The sequence below is a fragment of the Thunnus albacares genome, chromosome 15 (assembly GCF_914725855.1).
Source record: "Thunnus albacares chromosome 15, fThuAlb1.1, whole genome shotgun sequence".
Classification (NCBI taxonomy): Eukaryota; Metazoa; Chordata; class Actinopteri; order Scombriformes; family Scombridae; genus Thunnus; species Thunnus albacares.
Window position 1 is genome coordinate 19,563,567 of NC_058120.1, and position 24,019 is coordinate 19,587,585.

General features: G+C 44.3%; 1 protein-coding gene across 4 annotated transcripts; it reads left to right on the top strand.

Annotated features, from left to right (window-relative positions):
- Positions 1-38: 38 nt before the first annotated feature.
- LOC122998257 (SLIT and NTRK-like protein 3) lies at positions 39-22,484 on the top strand. Of its 4 annotated transcripts, XM_044375037.1 has the most exons (9): positions 39-186; positions 880-947; positions 3,871-3,976; positions 8,360-8,640; positions 8,823-9,074; positions 9,322-9,437; positions 9,714-10,643; positions 12,094-12,313; positions 19,783-22,484. In XM_044375037.1, exons 4-9 carry the CDS (start codon positions 8,425-8,427, stop codon positions 20,947-20,949), a joined length of 2,901 nt encoding a protein of 966 aa, XP_044230972.1. In that variant the 5' UTR covers positions 39-186; positions 880-947; positions 3,871-3,976; positions 8,360-8,424; the 3' UTR covers positions 20,950-22,484. The 4 variants fall into 4 exon arrangements, with proteins under 4 accessions (XP_044230972.1, XP_044230973.1, XP_044230974.1 ...); XM_044375038.1 differs by lacking the exon at positions 3,871-3,976; XM_044375039.1 differs by lacking the exons at positions 880-947; positions 3,871-3,976.
- Positions 22,485-24,019: the final 1,535 nt, after the last annotated feature.

Consider the following 24,019-nt stretch of genomic DNA (forward strand, 5'->3'; position numbering starts at 1 on the left):
CCGGAGGCGAGGAGGCGTGGTTTGTGCTTTAACACGTGCGCTCTGTGCAGTCCAGTCAGGAGTGGTTACATTGTAATAAGCCGGAGGGACGAGACACCTGGATGCACCCAGCAGCTGCTGCCTGCCATCTGTTTATGATTATGACTGCTAGACTGAGAATGTTCAGCCGACCACTTGTCAAACTGGGTTTGTATCTCCTTAGCCAATAGGCCCACTAAATAACCGGTGTCAGCTCAAATGGATGTCAATTGTCTTGTCAGCTAGCCACATGACTGCCACTGCTCTCCGTGGAAGTTGAACCCCCACATCACTTAATGCACCTGTACACAAAGCTGCAAACTGGGATGATTGGTTTAGATGCCGCTAGGTGGCAGGCATAGGCCACGTGGGATGTAGGGCAAATTCTACACCTGATTTTTGAGACTTGTATAGCATGTAGATGCTCGATTAATACACCACCAATATTTGTTTTTCATTGAATTTCAAAGGCTTCCAAAAAAAAAACCCTGTAAAATCATTAATTCTCTCAACAGATTTACAAGCAGTCCACAGGGAAGAGAAAGCAAAGAAAAAAAATGTTTTTAAACAAGGAGAGCAAAGTAGAGCCAGAAATGGAAAAAAAAGAAGCAATTCAAAACATGAATTGAATAGACAAAGATTTTAAAGGACTAAAAACAGTGATATATTGTACTTTACACGTCTAATCACGGTCAAATGGTTAAAAACAGAATCTTATCATGAATAAGCCACATTGACATTTGTCCAGTGCCCTTCCTCAGCCTCCCCTCTGCAGCGTGTTGGCATTTCACCCCTCCGCTGTGCCAATATGTCCTCCCCCTCACTCACCAACTCTCTCTCTCTGTGTCTCTCTGTCTGAAGCCAATCTGATTTGCCCCTGGGCTTCTGTCGGCAGAAAGAGGTGATAAACACCGCAACCATGACAACCGGTGAGCCAGACACACGCCTGAGTTCCTGTATCCTAATGGCTTTACTTGGCATCCTCCTCCTCTCTTCCTTTAATTCATCAAGTCCAGCCTTCACCTGAGCTGATATTAAGACACTCAAGACTGATGAATGTGGCGCCGTTCCACTTATGGTTTGAGTTTCCCTCTCTGCGTCATTCAAGATGCTGATAGTACGTCTATCAGCGTGTGAGAGAAAGCATTGTTAACACTAAAACCTCCACATGGCTTAGAATAGCACTATATCAGCAACTGAATAAATGTTTCTCCGGTCTGATTAAAATTAATCTAAATGGCCAGCATATGGATGGTCTTGCTTAAAAGCAGTCAGACAGAAAGCGAAAGCCCTGAGCTGATTTTCACAAACATAGCCTATTGATCACTGTGAAAACACCATGAATGATGTTTTCAGAGTAAAGGTCTGTCACCAGGCATACAGTAGCAGTGCTGGTGTGAGCACAGAGCCATCGCTATGGGGCTGAAATTGCACAGCTGTGGTAATAGCGAGGATAAGCAGCCTATTAGAACTGTGCGAAAGTGCTTCTGCATGAGTCGCCATGTGAAAACTTTTGCCAGAAATGGCAGGCTTGCATTAGTGATCGATTGGATAGGCCTTTGCAAACCATGAGCCTTCCCCCTTTTATTGGCAACAGATATGGCCTTTTCCTGGTGAGATATGTTGTTTTAGCACAGCTGCAACGTGAGCCGTCATAATTTCACTTTTTTCCCACTTTTGTGGCCCTCTCTATGACTGAGCCCAAATTGATGTTCAGATCGGGCACCTAAGGCCTTCCCAGAAAAATGTGTCTGTGTGAAAACGCAATGTAGAACGCAGCCAGCTGAATCATTGTAGGTATTATGAATTTGTCCCCCTCAGTCAGCTTCCTGTAGAGTCATTGGAGGCAGCAGCAGCAGCAATGAGAGTCTTTACCTTAAGATTCCAAGGGGGCAAGGTTCCCATAGCAACTGATTTGAATCCTAATTAAAACAGGAGATTTGATTAATTAGTTCAACGATGTGTATGTGTGTGTGTGTGTGTGTGTGTGTGTGTTGGCTCTCTCTATGTGGCTGGCGTGTGTGTGTGGGAGTCGGCATGTTCTCGTGAGTCACGGTGTATCTAGTGTGTAGCTATGCTAAATGAGGAGGGGGTGTTATATGTCTATATGTGTGCATGGTTGTGTGTGTGTTCATGTGCCTGTGGGTAATCCTGTGAATCACTACTGTGTCTTCTGCATGTGTGCTTGTGTGTGTGTGTGTGTGTGTTTCATGTCTCCCGGGAGGCTTGTCCTTGCCTGCAGTACTACTGTGTGAATCAGAGGTGAGTCCTCTGGAGTTGCCCTCTGCTTTAATCTGGAGCTAATGACAGAAACACCTGCCTTCCTGGCCATCCTACCCTCCTCTCCTCGATCTATTCCTCTATCTGTTCACTTCTCTGCCTTCAAAACTCATCTCAGCCAACCCTCATGAACCCCCAAATTCCCACTGCTCATTGTCTCCCTTTCACTTTCTGCCACAACTGGCCTGTTTTTTTTTCTTTTGCTCCTTCCCACCCTCTCTTCTCTGCTCTCTTCCCCTCACTTTCTACTCCTTCCCACAGTGTGCAGGGCGCCCTTGCCTGCCTCTGAGTGCCTCATCCCACTGAGTAACAAGAGACTGGGGGCAGTGCAGGCCCCAAAGAGCCCAAACACGTGTTAAGGGACAGTGCAACGCTATGTGAACAACATGTAGCTGTGAGGAGATTTTCTGACCCGTGGACTGGCAGGGAGAGGACTTAACCATGCTCTTGTCAGTGTGTGTGCTTGTCTATGAGACTTGAGTGTGTGTGTGTGTGTGCATTCGTGCATGCAATGCCTGTCGACAAAAGCGTAATTGGAGAGAGAGCTATAAAATGGGATGACTACTTTCAGCTATATGTTCACAATAGAGGAGAAGAAATAGTGCGCAGGAAGACGAAAACAAAAGAGATGCAAACAAAGAAAGAGTGGCATGTAAACCAGTCTGAATTGACAAGTGCCCACAGGAGAATTAAAGTCAGAAAGTAAAGAGGGAAGACAGGGAAGGAAGAATGAATAGGACGTGAAATAGAGGGAATCTAAGTATTATCTGACAGAAATAATTCAGATGGGAGAAAGGAAAGGCTTTGGAGAAGGCGAAAGCGGAGGAGGAAGAAAGGAGAAGTGGCTGAAATGAAACAGCATGAGTCCCCATCCATTTCAGCACTGGACAGCTCCACAGACGGCACTAGGCCAGTATAAATAGATCCCCTACTTTAGAGGCCCCGTCAACGCTCCAAAAAAGTGCTTTATGCGCTCAGAGCGGCTTCTGCCCCTAGAGAACAGTCACGCAGGTATCTGATGGCGCCTGATAACCATCTTGTCTCAGTTCCTCTCCGTTTGTTTTCTTAATTTAGGGAGCCTCCACGGTTCAGCAACAACACTATAGTGAGGAAAGTGGATGTTTTTCCTCCCAGATTCTCCATCACGAACATTGTTACACTCTGAGGTAGATGATATAGCTTCAGGTCTGGGATCACATTACCCCTGCCACAGATCTGGCATCACCAAGCTGAAAATAATATCTCAACAAAAGCCTATATGCATTGTTGAAACTTATTTATACACATCAGCTGCAACACTGCATGTTAGAGGGGACTTTAATGTGTCTGTCTATGTGTGTGTGTGTGTGTGTGTGTGTGTGTGTGTGTGTGTAAGCAAGCAATCTCTTCAAATGCATGTGTTCATGTTGCTTCTGCATATATGCCAGCCTTTTTCCATTGCAAGCAGAGCGGTAAGTAGCCTTGTGGGGAAGCTGTAATACAGCCTAATGCACCTGAGAGCCCTGAAATCTATAACCATCATCTACATCTTCCTGATATTACTGGAACCGTCTCTGTTACTGTTTCTGATAGGAATCTCCAGGGAGAGCTCTCCTCTCCATTGCTGTAGGGAGAGGTACGGAGAGAGAGGAAGGAAAGAGACGTGCGAGGGAGAGATTCACCTCTCCATTTCCTCAAGGTGATTCACCTTAATGCACGCTGAAATCAATGTGAAATTGAACTGAAAATTGAACTTTCAGCTCAGTAATGTGGAAGACATGTTGTTATTAAATCTTTTCCTATAGCCATGAAACCGGCTGACTGATATTTGAATGCTTGTTTTCAACATCGTGGCACCGCGGTGTCCTTGGGGCCGTTGGTCCACCGGGGACCCAGGGCCTCACAAGGGGCCTATACCTGTTACTTAGAGGCATCATCGATGGAGCAGCCGCAACCTAGCAGACTGTACGGTGTTAGCCGGCGTGGGAAGCTAAATTCAGTGGTGGCGGTGGTGGTGGGGGCTTCATCGCGCTCAATCTTTGCGGCATCTGTTGCGCCCACCACCTCCATTTGGCAAGACAGGTGTTTTGATGTAGGCCATGCCAACTTCCAGGCCTCCCTGTAATCTCCGCTGTTCCCCTCAATAAAAGACACCCGAGTTTTCCCGACTGATGCTTGTGTGCGTGCTCGCGGGCGCGCGCGAGAGTGTGAATGTGCGCGACGAAGCCAGCTGGCACGAGTCGCCATGGTAACAACACACACCGTTTTCACGAAACCCGTCGGTGCTTAAGGGCAAGAGGAGAGATGAATAAACTAATGAGATTATAAATTATTGTCGGTATAGCTGAACAGTCGGGGTATTTTTACCAGACTGCAACGCGGGCAACGTGAGGAGAAAGTTTATGGGGCCCATTGTCTGTGACTCTGTTGTGTCTTCAGTAATCTGTTTATGATGAGGAACTGAATTGGCTTCTTTGGCGAGGAGAAACCCACCCTGCGCGCTTTATGCTTCATATACAAACTAACAGTTGCACGCCGCCTTATTGCATGATTAATTCCGGCGCCTCCGTTCCTCCTTTTTCTCCTCTATGAATTACTCAGTTGTGTTTGAGATGAAGAGAGGATTCTCCATCATTACGCAGGCTACAACTCCGCGCATTGCACGCCTGTCCAGCGGTCCAGTGCCGCAGCTCCCACGGGCTGCACTGTGGAGAAGCGGACCTGCATCCTAAAGCCAATCGGTTTTTTTTCCTCTTTCTCTCTCTCTCTTTCTCTCTCTCTCTCTCTCTCCCTCCGTTTTTTTTTATCCTCCACCTCATTGCAGTCTTATCACGTCCCCCCCCACCTCACCCCCCTCCCTTGCTCTGGTCCCCCCCTCCACCACCACCCCCCCACCACCCCCCTGCCTCCCTCCCCATCCGCCTCAGCCGCTACAGGAGAGGAGAGAGAGGGAGAAGAGTGCGGCTGAATGTGAACGACATGTCGACAGTCAGCCTCTAAAGTGTTTTCTCGGTCGTTCCCTAATTCTTTGGCGGCGGACTGAGTGAGTATTACCCGCATCCCTGCTCTGCTAAGCGTCGCTGTGTGGATCAGAGAGGCTGGTGGGGAGAGACAGACAATGGGGAATGCAATTGGATTGCGTTACTCTGCCAAGGATTTTCATACATAGCCTGGTAAATGTCTTAATAGGTTCTGTTAATGACTAGGCTGTTTAATTGGTCATGCTTTAATTCTGCTAACTATTACAATGTGTGTGCTGTAATGTTGGGGGCTAATTGATTTTCTTGGAGTGCTATGGGCTATCCAGGCTGATAGTCCCATACATTTGATCTGTGATGCTGCTGCTTGCCTGATAGTGCGGGTCTGTGCTGGGGAGCAGGGGCCCATGTAAAAGCCAGTGTGAAGCTTGGTGAGGCTCTCTGTAGTCTTGACGGACGGAGAGGACGGAGAGGTAGACACGGGAATTATGTGACATGAATAATATGGTGAAGAATAAGCAGTGACCGTCATCTCTAGTTTGCTTGCGTCAGTGTGCAGGTCTAGAGGAGAGAGAGGAGGGGGGGGGGGGGGAAACTTAGAGCCAGAAAGAATCAAGAAAGACAGGGAGGGAAGCCACACCTGTGTCAGGCCTGTTTTCAGATGGACTGGACGTGAAGAGAGATAGACAGATGGACAGATAGACAGATATATAGATAGATAGATAGTTAGATAGATGGATAGATAGATGGTCAGGCAGACAGAGTTTTAAATTCTGCTGTGCTGTCACCAGTCAACACATAAGTCCTTTCGTTTCTTGTTAACATAATGATGCAGAGCTATGCCGACTGCTGACTAGTCCACTCTGCTGATTGGAGGAAAGAGCTTGAGTGTTGACTGTGTTTCTTCTTATTAAGGAGAGATGGCCGTCCACCAAAGCAGAATCTAACAGGAGGGATCCCAGTGGTCTATCTGGACTCAGTATTGATCTCCTCTATACAGGGGGGCTTCGGGCCCAGTGATAAACAATGCATTTTCTTGGACGACTGCGTAACTCTCCACCAAAGACCTACTGGGACACTGAAAGGGTTGTATTCTGTATAGTATTCCAATTTGTCAAACACTATTGAGCATGCTGGCCTAGATTGTCCTGCGGGTTTTTATGTGAAGCATACATGCTCTGTAGAAAATCCAGTTGAATGGGTGAATTTTCCCCATCGTACGGGGGGAAAAAAACATGTTTTTTCACTTCTGTTCACGCTTTATAAGAATTGTAGGCTTGTCCAACAAGTGCTGCTGCATTACACTGGTTTGTTATGAAAGCACACACTCATCTACACGTGTCTAGCTACCTGTTTCTTTACTTGGCAGGCTATAAAAGCATTCTTTTTGGATATGGTTTGACCTTTCCTCACATTGTTTTCACGCATGTAACTTGGCTCCAGCGCTGTTTCTCTGCGAGGAAGGCGTACATTGTGTGCAGGGCGAGAGGAGGGCTTTGATGTAATCAATATCAGATTTCAGCTGTTTCACTGAGTGGCAGCCTTGACTGACTTCTTACCGCTTATGCAATCCCACTCCTCTCTCTCCCACCTCACCCGTTTCCTCTTCTTTTGTACCTACTCTCTGCCCATTACTCTTCCTTTATCTGTCTGTCGCTCCTTTACTCCATTCCTTCGCCTTGTTCCCATTTTCATCCTCCTCCTCCTCCTCCTCCTCCTCCTCCTCCTCCTCTCGTTTCCACCTCTCCCTTCATCTTCCCCGTCATAATCATCTCTGTGATTGCTCTTCCTCTCCCGGGCGGTGATGTTTTCACTTCTGCCTCCTTGTCTAACTCGCTGATGCTAGATTATTGCTGTATGATTACAGCTACCATACCATCATGATCATTATTGCATTTCGCATGGCAGTGTTCAACACTGTATGAGCAGATCGAGATGCTTTATCCAATTTAGATCTCATTAAGACTTGAGAGGAAATATCCCCATGCAAGACTCACATCTCAGCTGGTTTTTTTTTTATTTATTTTTTTGTTGGTTTTGTTTCCAGGACTACTGCAACTGTCAACGAACACCCTTCTCAATCTGTTGTTATTGCAGCGCCGTTCTCATCATCATCACCACCATCACTATCACCATCATTTCATGTTTCTGTCTGTCATTGCACTGCCTTCACATCAGCGCTTTTGAAAAATTTGAAGTTTTGATTTGCAGCGATGCTTTCACTCCACTGTCATTATCACAATAATGAGTATGACAGGACTCGATGGCTGTTGATAACCTCAGAATATTCTGCTGATTTATAATATGAGGTATTTCGTACTTCATCCTTCTGTTCTCTGATTGCCATTCATCTTATTAAATGGAGCAGTTCATTAGACAGAAGCATTATGAATCTGATTTGCATTTAGCCATATTCATATTGCATGCATTAAAACAACACATGCGTGACATTTCAGCTTCACCGGGCTTTTGAGAAAACAGATGAATATATTCATCAAAAGCCCCCCCCCCCCCCCTTTCACTATCCACTTGTCCAAAAAGCCACTCTGAAAATGATAAAATGTGATTCGCAGGTGAACTAGCCCCCCTGCTTACCTTTGTTTTGCATTTTCAATGTCAGTATTTGATTTTTTTTTTTTTAATTCAAAAGCAACATTGTAGCAGTTGAGAGATTATCCAGCTTGCTGTTTTTAAGTCAATATTTCAGGCTTTTGTAAACCCTGTAAATCCCAAGCTGTGTTTTCCTTTGCTGAGCACATCTTACATATGTTTACCATGATCCTAATCATATCACTGAATATTATAGCCTCCAGTTCCTAGCCTGTACATCATTATTCCGATATAATGTAATTCTGTCCCCATGGCACTCCAGTCTGTGTGATTTAACTTTTATTTTCTGTCTGTTTTAGTATGCTTGTGATGTATCATCAATCTGATTCATCCTGAACTTTTTCTGTTGCTTCCCTGGCTGTTTGCCCTCTTTTAACCGTGTGTGTGTCTGTGTGTGTGTGTGTGTGTGTGTGTGTGTGTGTGTGTGTGTGTGTGTGTGTGTGGCACACGTCTGTCTGAATGTATGCGTGCATGTGCTGTGTCTTTCCATGCAGTGCGGAGAAGGGCCAATGCTGGGCTGTAGCCCCAGGCTGCTGAGCTGAGAGGGAGAAGCAGGAGGATGCAGTGGGTCACTCTGGCAGTGGCCCTGGGGTGTGTGTGTCTGTCCCGGCCGTCGCACACCCCCACCCCTACCCCAACCTCCACACACACCCCTCTGGTGGACAACTCCGAGGAGGAAGTGGACGAGCCGTGCTTCGAGCCGTGCACGTGCGAGGTCAAAGAAGGCGTGCTGCACGTGCACTGCGATAGGCGGGGCTTCACTAATGTCAGCCAGGTATCATTCCTGTTCATTTATCTGGCTGTGCACGTGGAACTGCACTTTATTGCGCTGTCATGGCAGGTGATCTGTATCTCCAAGTCTAATATCCTGTCTCTAATGTGCCTTATGGGTGTTTCTAACTGTTAAATTCATGTAATTAATAAGATAACTAATCAGACCACTAATTAATCATTCAGGTGTCACAGTCGTGGGTCCGCCCTTTCAAACTCAACCTCCAGAGGAACTCTCTGAGGCGTCTCTATAGCAACGGGTTTCAGCACCTTGGCAACGCAGTGTCGATAAACCTTGGCAACAATGCACTCCAGGACATCCGAGTGGGAGCTTTCAACGGGCTGGCCAAACTGAGACGTCTGTACCTCCATGAGAACAAGCTGGAGGTCTTCAGAAATGATACCTTCACTGGCTTAGAGGCTCTGGAATACCTCCAGGTAGGATTAATCCATGCTGATTATCCCTGATTGACAGGATTATTGAGAAATTTGTTTAAGATTACAGTAGAAAGCTGTGACAAAAATAGTCAATGGCTAGCAGGCGGCCCCAGTGAGGGACCCTTCTCAAGATCTCTGTGTGTTTTCAAATGGAGTTGGCAAGTGCTGCAGTTTTCCTGCCGAGTTAAGTCTATTTTCCAATTGCAGCAATTATATGTTCATCAGATTTTCCCTTTCCTACCTGCAGGCTGACTACAATGTGATCAAACGAATAGACAGCGGTGCTCTGAGGTTCCTCTACAAGCTCCGAGTTCTCATCTTAAACGACAACCTGATCCCTGTCTTGCCTGCTCATCTGTTCAGGTTAGAATCTGATTATTGCACTGCAAAGCTTTTGAATTATGTTGGGGCTGATCTGCAGGAATATCAGTGTCAGACACAATTAACCAGTCTGAACTGTTGTCGAATTAATGTGTCTATGGCATACTATTTCATATCGTAAAAGACGGATTAATCATCAGATAAAAAAAAGCAGATTTCTCAGCAATGGAATGTGTGAAACTTTATTTTCGCTTACTATCACGTTGTCCTTCCATTTAACCTAGCTAACTATCTCCCCTTCTGTTTCTCCTGCTCCAGATCTGTTTCTCTGACTCATCTGGACCTGCGGGGAAACCGTCTGAAGAGCCTTGCATATGCTGGGACCCTGGAGTATGTTGGTCGCTCCCTGATGGAGCTACAGCTGGAGGAGAATCCCTGGAACTGTGGCTGCGAAGCAGTGCAGCTACAACAGTGGCTGGGTCAGATCCCCTACACCGCTGTAGTCGGGGATGTTACCTGTGAATATCCCTTCCACCTTCACGGCAAGGACCTGAGGGAAATCCCCCGCAAAGAGCTATGCGCTGACCTCCCAGATAAAGAGTTACAAGCAGAAGGAGGTGGCCCATCAGGGGGGTTACAGCCCCAACATTTGCCCCCTAACGCTAAACCCAATTCCCACCCTGGGCGTGTCAGGCCAACTAAACCCTCCTCCATGGTCCACGGCTCCCGCCAGAATACTCACACCTCCTCCACTTCATCCTCCTCTTCCTCTGCAGAGCGTAAAGACAGGGAGAGGCACCCGAGGCCGACAAAGAGACCTCGACCCTCCAGAACATCCCCCACATCTCGCAGTCTGATGCCCAACCAGAATCCCCCCGTGGCTGGTTACCAGACACGACCCCCCATTCCCATCATCTGTCCCCTGGGCTGCACTTGCAACCTGCACATCACAGACCTGGGCCTGACCGTCAACTGCAAGGAGAACGGCTTCTACAACGTGTCTCAGCTCACACCGCGGCCGCTCAATGGCCGTAAGCTGTACCTAAGTGGAAATTTAATCCAGAGGATCTACCGCACAGACTTCTGGAATTTCTCCAGCCTTGATCTGCTTCACCTGGGAAACAACCGCATCTCTTACCTGCAGGAGGGGGCTTTCTCCAGCCTGACAAGCCTGAGGAGCCTCTACCTGAACGGGAACAACCTGGAGAGGCTCAGCCCTGACATGTTCCTGGGGCTGCAGAATCTAAGGTAGAATATTTCGGATCATCTTGGATTTTTGGATCACTGACAGCATTTCAAGCACGTTGCTTTCGCTGCACTTCAAGCAAATTCATAAACTGAAACCACATGTCAGCTCGGGTATTTAGACATTCGTTTTTAAGTATGTGGAAATTAATTTCACCGTAATACTGGCGTAGCACAGAGCAGAACATTTTGATTACCATTTTGCTGGAGTTTGATTGAAATGAAAAGTGCCCATTCTCTTCCAGGAGTGTCATCTGTTAGTCACGCTGCCTGATGGCATGCTTCAGTTGAGGTGTGAGCCTGGTATGAGTGACAACGTGAAAATTAATGTTTTTTTGCATGTGCATACAGAGGTGTTGATAAGGCAGTGAGACATCTGCATGAAGCCAGAAATTTGCTTTTGGGCTTATTAAAGGCTTATTATGAAAAAAACAGTTGTCGCAATGATACATATGTATCATTGTCAGATTAAGCTTACACAGATAATTCTGCAAATAATGTATACAAATCTTAGCAAATATCTACAGTCAATAATTGTATTTATTCACTGAATTAAACATTGTGGTGTTTGATGAAGGCAGCGGCTCATCTTTCATGTTTCGCTGTATAGAGAATGAGAACAGAAAAGTGACAAAATCTGACACGTTGCCATCAAATTCAGAGTATAATTTTGCCCTTAGTTCTCAGGTCCACTGTCTGTATTTTGAGATAAGGCTCGGAAAATCCACAGACCCATTAATTTGACTATAAATCAATAATAAAGATTCTCTCAGGACATTCAAAAAAATCTTTCCTCTTAACCTCTCTTTAGCCTTTGTTAGTGACTCTAGGGCAAGTGAGTGTTAAGTAATTTAAACCAGACCTATTACTTATTTCAGCGATGGAAGCATATTGGATGACTTGGATGCAAGGAAAACTCTCGATTAATACTTTTCTTCCCTAAGTTCACACTGATTTCTATTATTGAAAAAAAAACCTTAAAAATTCAAAGCCTCTTAAATTTAACACGATGATCGGGCATGCCGTAGCAAGGGTAAGTAGTCATCTGAGTGAAATCACACAGTATCATCTGATACTGATCAACTAATCGGCTGTGAACAGCAAAAGTGCAGAGTAAATTAAATTTATGTCATGACGTCTTTACATATATATTAATTTATGTAATTATCGAGCTCGGATGCAGGAGAAATAAATTACCTACTTAATACTTCAAACTTAGTCATTTTTAAATGGGAAAATGCATGCTGGGTTCTAACCAAGAGGCAAGTCTTACTTATTTATACAAGATTAAAACAAAGACTGAATCGGCTTTTTTAATGTTGTATTTCATGTTTCTTTGCTGTCAAATGTCACGAAATACTAATAGTTTCCTTTAACACCTCTGTTTCCATAGCGCCCAATCAGTTTGCACGTGTACAAAGACACTGTAACACTGGCCTCTCCTCTCCTTTAGGTACCTTTACTTTGAATACAACGAGATCCGCGAGGTAGACCGTGGGACTTTTGACTCCATGCCGTCCCTCCAGCTGTTGTTCCTCAATGCCAATCTGCTGCGGAGCCTCCCTCTCGGTGTGTTTTCTGGAGTTAACCTGGCACGCCTCAATCTGAGAAACAACCACCTTCTGCATCTTCCTATGGAGGGCGTACTGGAGCACCTCACCGGACTGGTACAGGTCGGTGCAAACTGTGGACTGTATTCACTGAATGAATTGTGGTTGTTTCTATGCAGGTGGTGGATGCTCAAAAAAACTGTGATCTGATAACCTGCGTGTGTGTAAATGAGTCAGATACTTGGCAAGAAGCTTTTAGCAAATTTAGGCCAAATAACATGCATTTTGTTGAGTGACAGTGGCAGGGTGAAAAACAGGGATTATTGAATTGGATCACCCCCGTTGATTTACTAAACGAAAATGTGCATAATTACAGAGAATATATTTATTTCAAATGTCAGCCGAGGCTGAGATTAAAAGAACTAATAGATTGCCAAGACACATTATATTATCACAGCTTGATGAAATAAACAAAACAAGCCGAAATCTTGGATGAAACGATACCCGCAGTTAAAACTTCTGGCAGACCCTGATCTCCTGGCCTCTAGCACAGCTGCAGTTTTCCCCGTCATCTGCATCGTCTGTTGTTTTGAGAGCTCTGCTGTGGCATGTGGGACTATGGTTGCGCCTCAGGTATTCTAATTGGGAAATTGCAATTGACTCGATTTGCATAAGTGGTCTTAATAAATCAGGAGCTAAACTGGAGAAAGCTGAACCCCTCGAGTTTTTGGGCATGGTTGTAATCAGCAAACCGCTAGGTAAACAGACTGTATAAACTAAAGTATGTGTTGAATGCACAGTTAGCGTTAGACCTTACCTCACACATTTGACTGCAGCATTATGTGACTGGGTGCTGTACACAATGCACTGATACCCGAGGTATTACATTCCTCTATCCTGCCTCCTCTCACTTCAGCAAATTTAGAGTACCAGGCTTTTCTTAGACAGCCGGAGTAGAATGAGGTAAGGTGGGTGTGGATTAGCCCGAATGTCATTGTGAATTTCTGTTTTACTTTGCTCCATGGAAAATTCCTGATCCTAGGTAGTGTGGGTGAGGCTGGCAGTTCAGAGGCTGTTTCTAAATGTTTGCTCAGGGGGGAAGGACGACAGTGGTTTATGGAGCTGGAGGAACCATGTAGAAGTATATTATGTTTTTGTGCTGTTATACGCCTCTGATGTCCAAGAGCATTAAAGCATTCACCAAATGGAAGTACACTGTGGGCCATATTCATAAAGCCCAGCGGTATCACCATTGTAGTGCTCAAAATCTGTGGCACAGTAATTGAATTCATTCATTTACCAGGGCTGTTATTACTCTGACAAAGCCACATTAGTGCTGCCCATGGACTGCAGAAAATAATGTGACAATGATATCACCTGTTAACTTATTGCTGGCCTGTTTGAAGCCCAGGAAGTGTGATGTCTGGGCGCTGGCGTGTGTTTTCGGAGCCAGGGTTTGCACAGTAAAATCAAAGGGTAACACAGATGGAAGCAGGGTGAAGCTCGCAGCTGCTGTAAAAAGAAGTCCATTTTGATAATCATAAAGCAGCAGCATGTATAGCTTAGAGTCATTGTCACCATCAAGAACAGGATTATAGAGGTACACCCACTTACATGTACTGATACAGTATTTATGAAAAATAACTCCCTGTTATTTAAAAGGTAATAATTAGTGAGACATCAAACAAAAAAGTAAAATACTTATTGTCTCTATAATTTCTTAATAGCACCACAAGTACTAAAGAGTGGTCCAAATAAAAGCCACTGAAAAAAGAAATATTAAAGGGGACCTATTATGCTTTTTTTATATTTTCAGTCATATATATAATGTTATAATGTCGGATGTTCATATTAAACGTGACCAAAGTGTCAAATAATGAGGTTAATGTATGGAGACATAATCCCTGTGAGCAAAAAGCACTGGCATCAGACTGCTCTGAATGCTCGGTTTCCAACGTTTTTTTCTACTTTAAGCTAGGGATGCCACAGTGAGGAAATTTTCCCACTGGCTAAAAAACTTGTGACAACACTGGTGTTAGCGGTTACACTGGACATTTTACAAGTCAGTGACGCTGAATATCTGTAGAGCGCTTACTTTGATCTTTAACGTTAGATTTTTAGTCTAGATCTTCCCCTTACTTAAAAATTAGTGACAGTGGGCTTCAGGCTGCTGCCAGCGGGTTGTCCTCTCCATGTACAGCCGGTCTGAGCTGAAAACAGATGCGGGGACGAGCCAAAGGACGACCGCCGCTTAGAACCAGAACCGGAGCAACCCGCCTGCCATCTGGAGAGAGACACACCGAGAGCAGGCTGAGCAGGCAGAGAGCGGGAGAGTTTCTGCCAAAAACAAGCACCGAGACCCGGCGAGACATGAGAGCAGCTGCTCGCTAACAGCTACGTGTGTTTACAGCAGAGAGCAGGAGGGAGGACAGACATCTCACTCCACTACTCTGTGCTGCAAGGCTGCTGCTGCTGCTGTTGTGAACGGAGCAGAAACTTTCAGTTTATAATTGTAGCGTCCGTTGTCCGACTAAGTACTGATAACTCATATTTTACGAATTAGAGTTTTTTTATTTGGTGAATGTGGGCACTGATGAATGAATTAAATTAGTTTTATTTCTATAAAAAATAGCAAACCGACGGCATTGGCAGTGAGCAAGTAATGTAATCGGTGTATACCTGAACACTGTGTAACACTGGTAACACTGACTACCACGGCAAGCCTACTTTCAGCCTGAGCTGATGTCAGCTTGCGACGGATTTCTTTATATGGTCATCTGCACCACGCACAGTGCACAAATTCACTGCTCCACTCTGCTAACATTATGGCATTTTTCCCTTGTTTTGGGGGTAGTCTCGCTGAGCTATGACTTATGTCAAGCTGGCACGCTGTGAGCATTTTTCCATTACACAGTACAGTAAAGTAAAATACGTTGTTTACCTGTTGTAAGTGTTCTGTTCATCTGCAGCTCTTAATCAAACATCTCACTGTGACTGTGTCTGCTTGTACTATTCCTCGCTGCATTATTTCTAACTTATCCACTGAACAAATAGCTCCAAATATCTCCATATGTTGTGTTGACCGGTTTTTAGCACCGTTAATGGAAGCTGAGATCAGAGTTGGCTCATTGCGAGGTGGGCCTTAAAGAGACAGCAGCTAAGACTGCCTGTTAAGAGACAGAGGCTGAACTAAGGAGCTGCATAAAGGGCTACTGTAGGATTAATAAGGAGTTCCTTGAACTGTGTATCATGCAAAGCTACTCTAGTGGAGTCTCAGAATAAAAATATAGAGCTGGAAATGATAGGTCCCCTTTAAAAGAAATCATCTCAGGTGACTCAGCATCTGAGTAGATGCCAGAAATATGTACAGTTCAGGAATACATATGTCTTTCTCAGTAAACGCAAAGGAAATGTTGTGTAGTAGGGCAGCACTCTCTCATCGTTGCCAACTGCAATCAAGAAACTTGCCCACAGCCACGTCTCACCTTGTGCACTGTCAGATACAAAAACAACACAGCATTCTCAGGTGGCAGGTTTGACAAGAAAAAATTGCATTTAATGCCCAACATAGCTTGAATTGGTGTTAATACATCATCAACCTGTTACATATACACTTATGATAGAATCAGGGATATTGTGCATTACTGTAAACTGTATGTTATACTTGTTTGCTATTTAAGGAGGAGTTGTACTATTTAAGTAGTGTAAAGGGTAAATTATGGTATTTTCAACCTGGGTATTATTCTAATAATTGTGGTCATTCTGACTATACAGGTGCAAACTCTCCACCTTTTTATGCACTGAAAACAAGTTATATTTTCTTATGAGTATGAGCCAAGATTTCTCTTGAATTTGCACAGCACAGCAAAAACCACGACAGGTGTTTGAGACATAAATACAGTATCTCAATAAAACCACCTGGAAAATATCAGGCTTTTAGCAGTTTGAGCAGTCATCTGGCAAGCATACAAATGTGTTTTCTGTTTAAGGGCAGGAGATGGCCTTTAATCTCATCAACTGTCTCAGTATGATTTAGCATTAAATGCCATTAAAACCAGTTTACTGTGCTGTAATTAATCATTATTGGAAGAAAATAGTCATTTAGTATTGAGGTGCACAGAACAACCACTTGTATTCAATTATCCAAAGGGATGGATGGTATGTCCTGACATAATTAGTATCATTATTATATCATCATGTTATGGTATTTATTAGTATTCTCAATCACATAGTAAAAAGTTAATTGTTATCCAGCTGAGTCAAATGTTTTTTTCTGGTGTTATTCTGTTTTTAAAAGAACAAAATTATGTGAAATTTACACAAATTTATATCTTCAAGTATTTAAGATATAACACAGATTCTGGTCAGTTGTTAACATTTATTTAAACATGAAAACTTTGAATTTAAAATTAGAATTTTTCCATGGTATGATTATGTATAGAGAGGTAATAAACGATAATATTGGATTGTTGTTGAGTCCTAAATTATTAATAGCAATTGTGAAAAAGTAAGATTCTTTTTTGATGTTCTTTCCAGTGTGTACAGTCCATTAAAAATGACCAAACTATAAGAAAAAAAAGATACAGTAATTAAATTTCTGGATGTTTTGTTGTTTAGTAGTATACTTTCCTCCAGGTAACAGGCTAAACATAGTCCTCATGTCATGTCTACATACTTCCATAGCAGTTGCGGCACATTTTGAACACAAAAAATCCAGATATCTAAAAGAAATCTATTAAAAGTCAGTGTTTGTTTTCCCTCAGAATAAAAGATCAAGGGCTTCCTTCAAGACTCACCATGTTGCACTGATGTTCAGCAATCACACAGAGGCAGAGATGCCAATTTCTCCACTGACAGTAGCCTCAATGGACCAGAAACTCTTGCTCTTTGCTCTTTGCTATTACTATCGCTCTCTCTCTCCACCTACATGAAACACAAACTGCTGGATAGAACAAGTTCATGCCCCTTCTCAAGGGGTTGTTGAAGTCGCTCTGGGAAATATGGGAAATCACTATCTGAGGTAGAAGTCGACGAGGCAGGCAAGGAGAGTGTGAGTACACTATGAAAGTAAATTACAACACTTAAAAAAAAACTCTTCTGGAATGTACTCAACATCATAGACCAATGAAATCTAACAGTGAAAGAGTGAATTCCTTTGATGCATTTCTATGGCTCTATGTGTATAACATTTCACAATTCATAATGTAGCCAGTCTTCATGGCTACATTATATGTGATATAAGTATTTTTCAGGGAAAAAAACAACAGTGTAATTTGCATATGCTGCAGATTCTTCTTCAAATACACTTTTTTCTCTCTGTGTATTATTCAAAAGACCGATTCATCAGTATGGAGAATGCTCAGCAAGCTGAAGCTCAGGGGTGTCACGTCACCAGAGACTACAGCAAAATCCCTGCAATCAGAACTTCCAAAAACCTGCTTGTATTGACTATATTTCTGTGAACTAACTGGAGCTGTTCTGATGACTGACAGGATATTGCTGTTTGGGCAAAGTGATCAATTATTAGACTCTGTGACGATCCTCTCACACATAGCTCAGTGAGAACATCCTAAATTTCTCCCCTGATGTGATTTTTTTATAGCTCCCAAATAAAATCTGGACAATTATTGCTTGATCCTTGATCTCCATAATAGTGATAAAACCCACAAGAGCAAATTTACTCTTCTGCGGCTCAGGCATGGTAGTTTCCATCTAAAATTGATGCCATCATTTAAGTTAAGCTTAGTATATTTTCTGACAAAAGAGGTTTCTGTGCTTCTTACAGATTTCTTCCTGAGTCTGTTCACAAGTTGCATCGAAATAGTGAATATTACACTCAAAACTGTAACATTTAAACAAGATTCTGATTGTCGGTTTTGTCACTACTCCACTTTTCAACATTAACATCCTGTATGTGACTTTTCAAGTACAATGAATTTACTAAAAGCCTCCATGTTCCCAAAAAAATATATAATAGTTTCATGTGCTTGCATTTTCCCTGATACTAGCACCTGTCGGGCTAACTGAGGGTCTGTAATTTCCCCTCACAACAGAGCCTTGATAGACAAGTTGACAGCAAATCAAACACTTGGTGTCCAGGTGTATAAATTGTAAACGGTGTTAGACATGTTGGATAGATGCTCACAAAAGAGAAGGGGATAGAGCCCTTGGGATCTGTGTGAAAGCAAACAATAGCTGGGAATAAAATGCTTCAAGAATTTCAAGCAGATGTAAGATTGTAGCAATAAATGTTATGAAACTACAAAAACAAGCTGACATTGTGGCCACGCTGTGTTTATTTAAAATGTCACAAATCTCGAGTTTTAATGTTCAGCGTGGCTCAATCATGCTGAAACATAGAACACTAAATTTTAATACAGTGGAAATGCTCAAACTGAGTGTTGTTTCTACTCACCCTCCAGCTGCAATTATGTCATTATCAAAGCCACACAAAAAGCCCACAGTGGGCTAACTTCAGTAAAGTGAAGGAGCATCCTGTTGTTCAGTGTGAGACAGGGGGAAGTTGTCGTACTATGGCTCCCACAACAGCAATGCTGAATCATCTCTCTAAAAAAAAAAAAAAAAAAGCATCCATCTATTACTGCAGGCCAGGGAGATGGCCTAACCAAATTAGCATGACAACATTTGTGCAAGCTCCTTGGAAGTGTGACAGAGAGAATATCAGCTTTCATCACTGTACATCATCGCTAAAAATATGGAACAGATCAGTTCTGCAGACAATACAATGTGATATAAGTGATTCCTTTTGTGCATAATCAGCTTTAGCCTTTTTGAAGTTTGACAAACTGAATATTTTAGTTTGTTTTAGGACACGCAATCAATAGTTGGCAATGAGAAAATGGATTTATGCACCTACCTATTGGATTATAGCAGAAGGGAAAATTATATCACATCCCGTCTATTGTTAAAAACAAAGTGCTGTATTATTCTCACATGCTCGTCGCACAAACCTGCTGGTGAGTTTTGTGAATAACCACTTATGTAAACTCTGAGTGGTCTTTATTGTAAACTAAAATATTCCTATAACCTGCTGTAGTACATGTGTGAACAGGTTTTAAAGAGAGCACTTGTGGGTGGTGGAAGTTGAATTGGTCACTGCTCAGATCTTTAGCTACTATTGAGATGATATCGTGCTTTTTGCACAGCCATTCAGTTAATGTAAGCACTTCAGTATTTTGATCCTATAATTGCATTATTTACTGTAATCAGAGCTCTTCATCTCCTGCATATTTAAAAAAAAAATGTATAGTGACACTGGCCAGCGTGGAAAGCTATATTATATTATGCTAATGCTCAAAAACTCATTTTGCATATAATCTTGCTCATGAAAGGCAAAGTTAGCAGAGAAAACATCATTTTTCTTGTTGTCACCTTATTAGAGTGCTAGCTACTGGCTTATTCTTCAACACAAGAGACAAAGTTACTAATATACACCACAAGGATGTCAGAAAATTATCTATTTTGTGTTTACATTCCACAAAGTGATTCATGAATTTTTATTGCATGGCAGACCAGTAATTAGTGTACTATTACACGATGACAACGTGCTGTGGTGTTATGTATTTCTCCAGGTGGACCTGCAGCAGAACCCGTGGGAGTGCAACTGTGAAGCAGCTCCACTGAAGCGTTGGCTGGAGGGGCTCAGTGCGGTGGTGGTGGTGGGAGAGGTGGTCTGTCATTCCCCGGAAAAGACCAAAGGCGTAGATCTCCGCTCCCTCTCCATGGAGCTACTCTGCCCTGAGCTGGAGCCCCAGGAGGACCAGGAGCAGGAGGAACAGACGGCCACCTCCACAGCCCCAGACAGAGGCGTATCGGTTGGCTACCCCGACTCAGGCCTGGGCCCCGTGATCCCTCCGGGGAAGGATTCAATCCCTCTGTCTGTGTTAGTGCTCAGCCTGCTGGTGTTATTTGTCGCAGCATTCTTCGCAGCAGCGGCACTAATCGCCTACGCCCTGAGGAGGAGGGACAAGCTGCCGTTCCGTCGCCAGGGAGAGGTAGACTTGGCCGGCATCCAGATGGAGTGTGGAATCTTCACCGAGCAGACGCACCACCACCACCACCACCACCACCATCACCACGGCCTCCCAGAGACGCCGCCTCTACCTCCACCTGAACACAACCACGTCTATGACACCATCTCGCCCCCGGAGTCGGCGTCTAAAGGTCCCGACCCCGCTGCAACCTCGCACATGTGTAGCAACGCCATCTACAAAGAGGAGCAGGATGCAGCCGTGAAACAGCGACCACAGCAGCAGCAACAGCAGCAGCAGCAGCAGCAGCAAACATTTGCAGCTTCCAATGAGAGCGAGGCTGGATACTGCTCTGCAGCAGAGAAGGAGAGGGAATGGACTCTGGAGGTGACCTCGTCACCCATCAGCACTGTCACGGAGGCGATGGGACCGCTCGCTGGCCTGCACAGAAATGGCATCCTCTGCCCCACAGTGATCGACAGCCAGGGCCCCACGCCTAAGGTCGAACTGGTGGACTGCCTCTTCAGACTCCCTGCCCCTGAGTTCAGAGACCTGCCAGACAGGTATGCGAGGCCGCCGCCCCGCTACCCTCACCCCCAAGACTCCAAACAGGAAGCAAGACCAGACCAAACGCTCGTGGTCACCACTGCCAGCTCCACAGCAGGCAGTAGTAGCAGCCAGAGTGAGCAGGGAGCAGGAGAGCAGAGAGCCAGACTGAGGACCACACCAGACTACATGGAGGTGCTGGACCGCTCATACCAGTTTTAACACTCCTCTTCCTCCTTTCCATCCTCCTCCTCCTTCTGCTACCCCTCTTCTCTTGTCTCATCATCTCCCTCTCTGGTGATGAATCATACAGTAACAATGACTCCTGTACAGAGGCTGGCATGGCTTTGAGAGGAGCCTGTGGGGGAGCGGGACTACACTACACACTATGTTTATTCCTGGATAACGAGCTGAGGTCAGTTTTTGTATTTTCCCCACTACTGGCGTATAGGTTGGTATTTGGCAAGGGTTAGCTGATCCCAGATCTTTGCCTGGAGGCGAAACTTCAGCTGCAGCTACTACAGTACTTTTTCCTCCATTATGCCTCACAATCATAAAGCTCTGAGGCTATGGGCTCCGTTTTTCTACTCAGCGCCACAATGAGGGAGAGACGGCGTGTTGGTGTTGGTGGTGTTGGTGGTGGTGGTGGGTGGTGGTGGGCGTAAATGTTCATATTATCACTCTCAAAAGACCTGCGTGGAGGTGAAATACACCAGCTCTTTGCAACATCAAACACAGAGTCATAAACTGTGACAGCCGGAAGGCGTGGAACGAGCTGGGCGGACACGTAAGATGGAGAAACGACAGAGACAAAGCGAGAGGGAGAGAACGAGATGACTGAAAACAGCCAAGTGCCTTAGCAATGAACAGCCAGCAGTGTGGTCAATGCTTATTTTTCTATGAATACAGATCTATTTATCTAAACAAAGAGGTTTGACTACCAACGGATGGGACGCTGATGGACGACTGAGACTAAAACCAATCAAAGCCGCCGAATAATTGCATTCCCTGGATGAGCCAAAAATAATAATATACCCAGTCAATATTGGAGTTGTTTGTATGCAGTTCAGTTCATTTTCATCTCATCCAGTTAACTTAATTTGCTTACGTACATCAAGTTGTTTTTTTTACAGGGCTAGATGAAGGACATTTTCTGACTTGTTCAGGAATGGTTGGTGAGTTGTGTGAAATGAAAGAAAAAAAGGTTCTGCTTTTATGGAGGAAAGGATATAGAAATTATTTTTTTTGAATGCAAGACAAAACAAAGGAAGGCCAACATACAGAAGGACATAGTGGCAATGGATGCATTTTGGAATTCTTCACCCAGACTTAATGAGGCCACGAGGACCTCTGCTCCACGTTTTCTTTGATCGGACAAAGGCGCCGAGGTTATTGTATTGATTTTTAAGTATTTCTCAGAGGAAAATTGAATGGCAAAAAAAGAAAAAAAAAAAACAATGGACAAAAACCAGGACGAAGGCTTTTTTTTTTTTTTGTCAAAAAAAAAGAGACAGACACTTCTATCAACTATCGATTATTATCTTTTACAGAGGTACCTTTTTATGCTTTCATCTCCTACCAATAGTAGAGGCAGTTGTGAATATATTTATTCTTAGTTTTTGCGTGTTGAAGCTCTCCTGTAAGGGATCATGTTATATTAATGTATAGGATGATTCTGCATCTGGTTCAGCCTTCTTACCGCCGACCCACGAAATACAATAAAGGGTGCTACGTAAAAACCTTGCGATGGGAGCTACTGTGTGACAAATTCACGCACACATACACACACAAGCACATATGCCCTAACCCCCATAAATGCACACTCACTCTCTCTGTCACCATCACCATAATGGTGCATGAAAGCAACGGCTCGAGGTATACTAAGCCTGTAAGCTCGTCCACGCAGCATGTTGGAGAGATCAGATGAGAGTTGAGCAAAGCTGAGAGCCTCCAGGGTTCCTCACACTAAAGGATGACGATAGAAGCTAATAGTGTGAAATCTACCACATTAACGGTATAAAATCAATACAATCTATTTGTGAAATAAGGACATGTAACGCTGATGGCCCTGAGGCCAAGGTCGTGAATTGCTCCATCTCTCTCTCTCTCTCTGTCTGTTTCTTTCTAAATGATTTCCTCCATCTTCCCTCTCTGATCTCTTTTCATCTCTCCGTTTGATTTGCTCCCTCCTGTCTCTCCTCTTTTTTTTGCGGCGCTTTATTCCTCTCCTCCCCTCCTCACCTTTCTCTTTTGTTCTTTCTTCTCTCCTCTATTTCTCCTTCCCTCTTTCTCTCTCATTGCTCTGGCTGTCAGCTCAGCCTCACAGGACAGACACGGGGAGATGCTGTTCTATATGCTGCTCAACACACAGGTAGCTCACACTGAAGTGTGTGTGTGTGTGTGTGTGTGCGTGCGTGTGTGTACGTGTTTTGTTTTTTTCTGCTGTGCTCTTTCCATCCTTCGGTGATGAGTACAGTTCTTCAGACGCCTCCTCACTCACAGTGTTCAGAACTCTGTTGCACAGATAATCCCCCTGTGGGCGCGCTTGTGTGTGCGCACACACGGGACTGTGTGTGTATACAGAGGGGTGTGCCTTTGTTTGTAGGTGTGTGTGTTTAAGAAAAGTGTGTGAACCTAGGTGTTTGTGCAGCTCGATGAGTGTGCGTCTGTGTGTGTGTGTGTGTGTGTTGTCTGTGTGTGTGTGTGTGTGTGTGTGTGTGTGTGTGCGCGAGGCTGAGAGAGTGAGTGCGGCGCCACAGCCTCAGTCCAGCCTTAATCCTCTAAGCTGTGTAGTTCACTCGTGCCACATCAGCCCCATTGTGTCTCCAGACAAAGAAGCCCCGTTAAAACTAAATGCCAGTTAAAGCAACAAACGACTAATTATAGCATCATTCTCTCTGTCCTATTCTTTCTGTCTTTCTCACTTTTTAACGCTCACTTCTCACTCCCTCTCGCTGCCTGATTTTTGCAACACTTACAGTTCTGGACTTGTTCCAGCTGTATGTGTGTGTATGTGTTTTGCACTTGTGTTTCCCTGTATGCGCGTGAATGCGCGTGTGTTTGACTATCTGACAGTTTTGCCATGGTTCATGTGTTTGGGTCCTGTCAGAGCTGTCCTGTCACTGTGTGAAAAAAATCATTCATTTCCCAGAGTCGAGGATGAAAGAGTCTTTAGACTTCAAACGCCTGTGGGCCTCTGTGGCTTAGATTGCCTCTCGCTCTTCCTCCACCGCTGTGTCATTTATTCCTTTAAAAAAACAGTACGGCTGTGGCATCGGTTAAGTAGAGATGG